At 43.9% G+C, this 7500-nt stretch overlaps 1 protein-coding gene across 1 annotated transcript in view; it reads left to right on the top strand.

Moving 5' to 3' along the window:
• The first annotated feature begins 3739 nt into the window (after nucleotides 1-3739).
• Nucleotides 3740-7500, top strand: part of LOC138959194 (collagen alpha chain CG42342-like) — a 147884-nt gene continuing 144123 nt past the window's right edge. Inside the window, exon 1 of the mRNA XM_070330595.1 lies at nucleotides 3740-4752. Within this exon, the coding sequence (XP_070186696.1) occupies nucleotides 4438-4752 (315 nt within the window). The 5' untranslated portion in view covers nucleotides 3740-4437. The remainder of the gene's footprint in view (nucleotides 4753-7500) is intronic.

Below are 7500 nucleotides of genomic sequence, written 5' to 3' on the forward strand. Positions count from 1 at the left end.
TACAATAGCGCCGGCGTCCTCGCTGATGGCTTGGGTTACCTTATCACCTGCACGCCGCCTTCCTTCTTTACAGGAGTAGGCGTGGAGGTATAGGGGGGAGGGTTCGGTGCTATGAGCAGAAGGTGAGCTTGCACGATGAAGTTATCACAGTGTCTGTGGCATTGTGAGTGTAGTGGGGCACTCTTGAGCAAGGCATCTCTGGCTGCAGAATCTGGAGAAGGCCGCTAGGTGAAGTGTGCACTTGTCGCTCATCCCCTACTCCCTACTTCACAGGTGTGGGCAAGGAATGCCGCCGCTGCGGGACAAACTTCAGAAGACCTTGTGTTAAACATGCACTTGGGATCAAGGTTTCTATATGGAATTCCTTCTTGGCTGCTTCTTAACTGTTGGTTTAAACAGCGTTTTATTTCTGTTCACACTTTTATGGAATTTACATAAATTTATAAATATTAAAACAACCTGCTGCCTGTTATCGATCCGTCTTGTTGCAGAGAATTTCGACAGTGCGACAAGTTCCTAAAACCGCTCAATTTAGCCCATGTGAAATCACAAAGGTAGTTTGTTTGCCATTCCGCTGTCATTCCGTCTTTTGAACTATGGTTTTTTTTGGTCTGGGTCTGTCTGTCTAGAGCCGGTAAAGCTTGCCTTACCTAAATCTGTTCCCTTCGCCTTAGTTGTACACATCCTTGCTTTGGTTACCGAATCCGTCAAGAGGAGGACCAATGCGGTCTGGTATGGCAAACAAAGTTTGCAAGCCCTGCGAAGTGGTCGCTTTCCACCATATCAGCCTTCGGGATGGTCGAGGAGGCCTCACAAAGAGAGACCAAGTCTAAATCTCAATGGGCAAGGTGTCCTGGAAGCGCATGGTTCTTTTTAAGTGACACATAGAGGCCCGAGGCTATTGCACTTACAAACATGCACCTGGTAGCTTTGCTATATGAGGCATTTAACTCTGTTCTTTTCTATTGTCAAAAGATCACTCAGTTGAAAGTCTATACGTCCTAAAAGGAACCTGTCCAAATATCGAGAACGACAGAAATTCCGACATTAATAAAAAATAAAAAATATATATATTACCCAGGGGAGGTCGACGTTCGTAAAGGAACCATTCCAAATTTGGAGGAAGACGACGTGTCCGACATGTAATTAGCGGCTACATTAGCCTATTCAATCACAATTTGGCGGCATCCATCGGAAAACAACCGTCTTGATCATCGTTTGTCTGTCTGCTTGTCTGTTCTGTCTGTGCGTCAGTGTGACACTCTTCATGAATTTGATTGCTTTTTTTATTGTTTACTTTCTCACCTTCCCCCTTTATTTTCCCTGCCTTTATTTTCCCTGCCTTTATTGCGCATATGCCATGATTTTTAACAGTCCTGTTTTTGCTGAGGTATGATGAATTTGTCTGAATTCATCGATTGATGACAGCTGTTCGTCTTTGGTTTTGAGGAATATTATTAATCTTAAGCAATTGTAAGTAACATGTAGTTGTCTCGCAATGGCGACAGGCGAAACAAAGGAAGAAACTCCCGACAATGACATCGTCGATAATGCAAAGTAAACAATTTGGGAATTTGTGTAACGGGGTGTCGTTGTAAAATAACTATTGTTTCAGTATCAGTCGACTCATCTCTTCAGAAAGATGGAGGGGTCGTGCACTAAGACGATGACTGAGTTTGCTTCGGCTGATTTAAAGCGCGTGCACAAACACACACACACACACGCGCGCGCGCGCGCGCACACGGGCACTCCAGGTGGGGTTTTTTTTGTGGTTGCCTTTCAGTGTTGACAACAAACGACGGCAAAGTTGCAAGTGCTTGGATTATCTCCCCGTTAACCTCTCAAGGCTGTCTGAAGGAGGCTCATGCTTGGAGAGAAAAAAAGTGATAGATTAAAAATTGTATTGTCACCTTCGATAAGATAGAAATATGACATTAAAAAAAAACAGAAGGCAGTTCACTCAGTTGCTTACACGTGTGGCCTCCACTCGAATTTGATAACCAATATCATAAAGATTCGTCAAAACTTTGCCAATACTGAAAACATGAATTCATTTATAGACATTATAGAGCCACCTAAATCGTGTGAAAGCATAAGTTGCGCTGGAAATATGCAGTGCCCACACGTGACTTAGTTGATATCTACCAGGTGAAATGAAGAAGAAGAAAGAAGAATTCGATAGAATAAGAACGGGATAAGAAGTGCCATTCGTTTTAAGAAAAAGGCGATAAAGCATTTTGCAATTATGTACAACCAAAAAACTAACAAGCATCCACGCTCCGTTCGCTCGTCAATCTACAAGAAACCGAAACATTCACTATCGCTCTGGTACAGCAGTTGTTAAAGTTTCCTTTTTACATTTAGTCAAGTTTTGACTAAATGTTTTACGCTGAAGAAGAAGAAAGATGAAGGTCGAACGCTGAAGAAGAAGACTAAATGTTTTAACATAGAGGGGGAATCGAGACGAGGGTCGTGGTATATGTGTGTCTGTCTGTGTGTGTGTGTGTGTGTGTGTGTGTGTGTGTGTGTGTGTGTGTGTGTGTGTGTGTGTGTGTGTGTGTGTGTGTGTGTGTGTGTGTGTGTGTGTGTGTGTGTGTGTGTGTAGAGCGATTCAGAGTAAACTACTGGACCGATCTTTATGAAATTTGACATGAGAGTTCCTGGGTATGATATCCCCAGATGTTTTTTTTTATAATTTTTTTGATAAATGTCTTTGATGACGTCATATCCGGCTTTTTGTAAAAGTTGAGGCGGCACTGGGCGGCACTGTCACACCCTCATTTTTCAATCAAATTGATTGAAATTTTTGTAAAGCAATCTTCGACGATGGCCGGACTTCGGTATTACATTTCAGCTTGGTGGCTTAAAAATTAATTAATGACTTTGGTCATTAAAAATCTGAAAATTGTAATAATTTTTTTTTATATAAAACGATCCAAATTTACGTTCATCTTATTCTACATCATTTCCTGATTCCAAAAACATATAAATATGTTATATTTGGATTAAAAACAAGCTCTGAAAATTAAAAACATAAAAATTATGATCAAAATTAAATTTCCGAAATCGATTTAAAAACAATTTCATCTTATTCCTTGTTGGTTCCTGATTCCAAAAACATATAGATATGATATGTTTGGATTAAAAACACGCTCAGAAAGTTAAAACGAAGAGAGGCACAGAAAAGCGTGCTATGCAGCACAGCGAAACCACTACCGCGCTAAACAGGCTCGTCAGTTTCACTCCGTTTTGCACAAGCGGCGGACTACGGTCATTGTGAAAAAATGCAGTGCGTTCAGTTTCATTCTGTGAGTTCCACAGCTTGACTAAATGTAGTAATTTCGCCTTACGCGACGTGTTTTTTTTTTAATCAGTTTAAAGATGTTCCTGCACGTGGTGTACTTTTTAACCTGAACAGATCGGACCCAGTGCGTTAACGGCGAGTCAAAACAGGAAGTGACAGATAAGTGAAGAGAGATTGCACAAAGTTAGTTTTTTGTGCACACAACACCGCGCGCTGCATGTACCGTACTCATACAACACTCAGTTCCGCCGTCGTGTGGAACAATTATCAAGCAAGAGTCTCCTCCCCCTTTCGCTTCCTCTGCCCCTCCCCCCTTCACCCCGCCGCGGCCCGGCCCAGCGAAAGTCCACCTGTCGCAGGTAAACGGGTATACATGCGGTGCAGAAAAGCAAGGTATTTAAATGTAGCTACAGTCCAACGATCGTCGCACAGAAGAGAGCCCGTTTGATCGCTGAAATAAGAGTAATAACTGCCACCAAACCACATTCCTTGCTCTAGGGTTCAGTACAGTCTCTGCCGTTTTACAGAGCCCAGTAAGACGAATAGAGAGGGGGGGCTTTGGGATCCGAGCGGAGCGTTAGCGCGGGGTAGACAGACGTAAAGCAGTGTGGCCAACAAGACCCAAGATCAAGCCTCCCCACAGAACAGCGAAATTGCACGGTGCGGTGTAGCGGTGTGGTTGTGTGGTAGCAGTGCTGTACCGTGGCCGATTATAGGGGCAGAGCGACTGTGAGCCATGCGACGAGAGAAGGAGGAGGATCCTCTACAGCCTGACTGCCGGAGTGTCGGCAGCCTCGGGAAGCCCTCCTTCCTACCTTCCTTCCCCGTGTGACGACCAGGGACCAGCGTTCGCCTGTCACTGGAGATCGTCGCACTCTCCACCTCGTCAACCTTCTTGGGCCTTATACAGGAGTTGTGTCTGTGTCTTGTGTTGAGACCCTCGGAGAGTACCTTCTGCTGCTTGTCCTCTGTGTGTCGTCAGTGTGTCGTCGTCTTGCCGGCCTTTAAAGTGGTGTTGTTTTTCGTTGTTGTTTGTGGATGGTGTTGTTATTATTCTTTTCATCGTGTGGCTTCTGTACGGTGGCGGGTGATGCCGTGAGTGTTTAGGCCGTGGCCGTGTCAGGCTTCCTACGATGGAAGAAAAAAGGACTACCACGACCTCTGCGTCGAGGGTGGCTTCCTGCAAGTCACCCTCCAGACCTTGCTCCTCATCCTCCTCCTCCTCCTCCCCAAGCCTGGCCTGTCGGATTACTGTGTGGATTTTGGTCTGTTTGGCGGTGTGTGTGCTCAGTTTTTTGATGGCGGTGATAGTGTGGACGATGGCGTCCTACCATAACACGGTGTTGTCGCTGCAGCAGCGGGTAGAGCGACTGGAGCGAGAAAGTACGCAGCTCACAGTCAACATAGACTCCATAGTAGAGACAAAAGTGCAACAGTTACTCAAACATGTAAGTTGGTGAGCTTTCTGCCTTTGGAATTGGGTCTTTGTTTGTTTTTATTTTTCGTCAGTCTCGTGGTGACAAGAAGGCAGTGTAAACACAACTGGGTAAACCATATTTTGATTTTTTTTAAATCCATCGGGTTTTTTTTTATCATCCTTTTTCTTAATACATCGTCCATTATTGCGCTCGTTCGTTCTTTTTTTCTTTCTTTCTTTCATTCTTTCGCCTGTTCGTTCGTTCATTCGTTCGTTCTTTCCTTTTTTTCCTTTGTTTCTTTCTATCTTTCTTTCTGCTTCTTCTTTTGTACATGGGATTGGGTTTTGGTGTAGGAGGGGGTGATAATGAGAATGCATTCTACATGAAACAAGCCACCAGTGTTTCAACGCATGAGAGGTTAAAAACCAAGAAAATAGCACGCCAGAATCGCTCAAATGTAACATACGCAGATTTACTAAGGCGTGAAATGAATGCGTTAATGCCTCCCCCCACTCCCTGTTTTTTTAATGTTTTTTTTTTTAATTTCACCAGTTTCTTATCCGACTGCTGTTTTGTGATTGTTGTATTTTTTTTATTACGGGGCACCTAAATTCGCAAGAAAGGACGGGAAATTTGCGCATGCGAGAAGCGATTTTAAATTTCAACGCGCTCACCTCTTGATCACATAAACAGATGGACTTTATAGACTCTCCTTCTCTCCTATTTTTTCTCTCGTTTCTTTCTTGACAAGGGTGGTAGAGGCTGTAATCTTACCCCTCACCAAAAACTCTTCAATGAACAAAAGGGCTAAGGCGTGATAACGCAAGAACCTGCTGATTATCTTTATTTTATTTCAGCTTTTTTGTATGTGTACTTTTTTTTCCTGTATCAAAATGGCAGCTGTCCTGTTCCTGCGTGCCTTCCAGTCATTTTCGTGATCAGATTACCGTCGCCCGACTAGTTTTCGCGATTATAATGTACATGATTCTCTGATGGTTTTTTTGTATACGTTTTGTTTCGATGGAAATTGTGGGGGAGTGTGGGGGTGGAGATTGTGTGTGTGTGTGTGTGTGTGTGTGTGTGTGTGTGTGTGTGTGTGTGTGTGTGTGTTTGTTTGTCTGTGTGTGCTTAGTTCTGTCTGTCTGTCTATCTGTCTGTCTGTCTGTCTGTCTGTCTGTCTGTCTGTCTGTCTGTCTGTCTGTCTGTCTGTCTGTAGGTGTTCCGCGAACGCGCACTTGCGTGTGTATTAAACATGTGTTTGCCCTCCCCCCCCCCCCCTCTCTCTCTCTCTCTCTCTCTCTCTCTCTCTCTCTCTCTCTCCTCTCTCTCATTTTTTTTCTCTCTCTCTCTCCTCTCTCTCATTTTTATGTCTCTCTCTGTCTCTGTCTCTGTCTCTGTCTCTGTCTCTGTCTGTCTGTCTGTCTGTCTGTCTGTCTCTCTGTCTCTCTCTCTCTCTCTCTCTCTCTCTCTCTCTCTCTCTCTCTCTCTCTCGTCATGTTCATACCGCATACCGCATTTTTGGTTCGTGTCCGTCATATTCCGCGAATGCTTTAAAGACCGCGTGTAGCAGTTTCATAGCAAAGGGAACGCTAGTGTAACAAAGATGTGCTCAAACAAAAACTACTTCCCAAGAGGGTGAAAAATGCAAGCTGCTTTCGCTTAGATTGTTAGGAGGTTAGAGGGAAGGCTGTTTTAAAGTCTGTGGCTTATGTTTCAACGAATTCCAAGGCGCGAAAGCTCGCAGTTTTATTTTCTCTCCCATGCCGTGAAATGAGCAGGAGCGCCATTACATACAGCTTTTAAAGCCCTGGGGTTGACAGTTTAGGTTGCCATTTACTGTGTCATGCAAAACAAAATTTCAGTAACGATGGGGTGGGGTCTAGTGTTCTTCAAAACAAAAATTGCATAAGAAAAGTGCTGCGTAAGGCTCTAGAAACAACAAGAAAAAAATGAGGAATTCTGTGTGTAGAAGCAAACGGTGTACTAATAAAACAAGAACGAGCACTTCTGCGTTTTGACGAACCCTGATTTTGCAAAGGCTTCTTGGGTTAAAATGAAGCAAATAAACTGTGTGACACCTTTTTTTAAAAAAATTTTAAAAACTTTTTTACTCTTTTTTTCAAAGATTTGTTGTTTGCGTGCTTCCTTTGCTTGTCTGTTGGTCTTTTTGTCTGTCTGGTTATTTTTGTGTGTCACTGTGTGCTCGAATAAGCAAGTGAAGTATTCTGCTAAACTTTTTTTTTGAAAATACAAGATATGTCTGCAACATATATACAAAACAAAACGTTGGGATGAGGGTTTCAAGAAACGATATAGAAGGGATAGAACTGATAATTGTGGAAGGCAGCATCTCTAGCCGTTGGCCAGTGCGGCAACATTGAGGAGTGACACAAATTCTGTTTACTCAAAATACCTTGACGTCCTTTTTGACGTCAATGTGCCCCAGGGATGCCGAACGGATGGGCCACACAAAGATGATTGCGCAGGTAAAATATCTCCCGGCAACCTGACGGCGGACAAGAATCCGCTTATGATGTGAAGAACACCAAGGGTCCCGTGTAGGGTCAAAGGAAGAGTACACTGTGAGTGGCAATGTTGACAGACAGGCCAACTTTACAGCTTTGGACCAACACAGCGATTTACAGTAGAGAACTGGCCCTCTAGGGCTCGGGGCAGAGTGGTGGCCCGGGTAGATACAGTGGAACCCCCCAAAGTTGCTCCCCCGAAGGCGGCGTATGGCTGCCTCAATGGCGGGGTAAAAACGGTCATACACGTAAA

Source organism: Littorina saxatilis, linkage group LG2, assembly GCF_037325665.1.
Source record: "Littorina saxatilis isolate snail1 linkage group LG2, US_GU_Lsax_2.0, whole genome shotgun sequence".
Lineage (NCBI taxonomy): Eukaryota > Metazoa > Mollusca > Gastropoda > Littorinimorpha > Littorinidae > Littorina > Littorina saxatilis.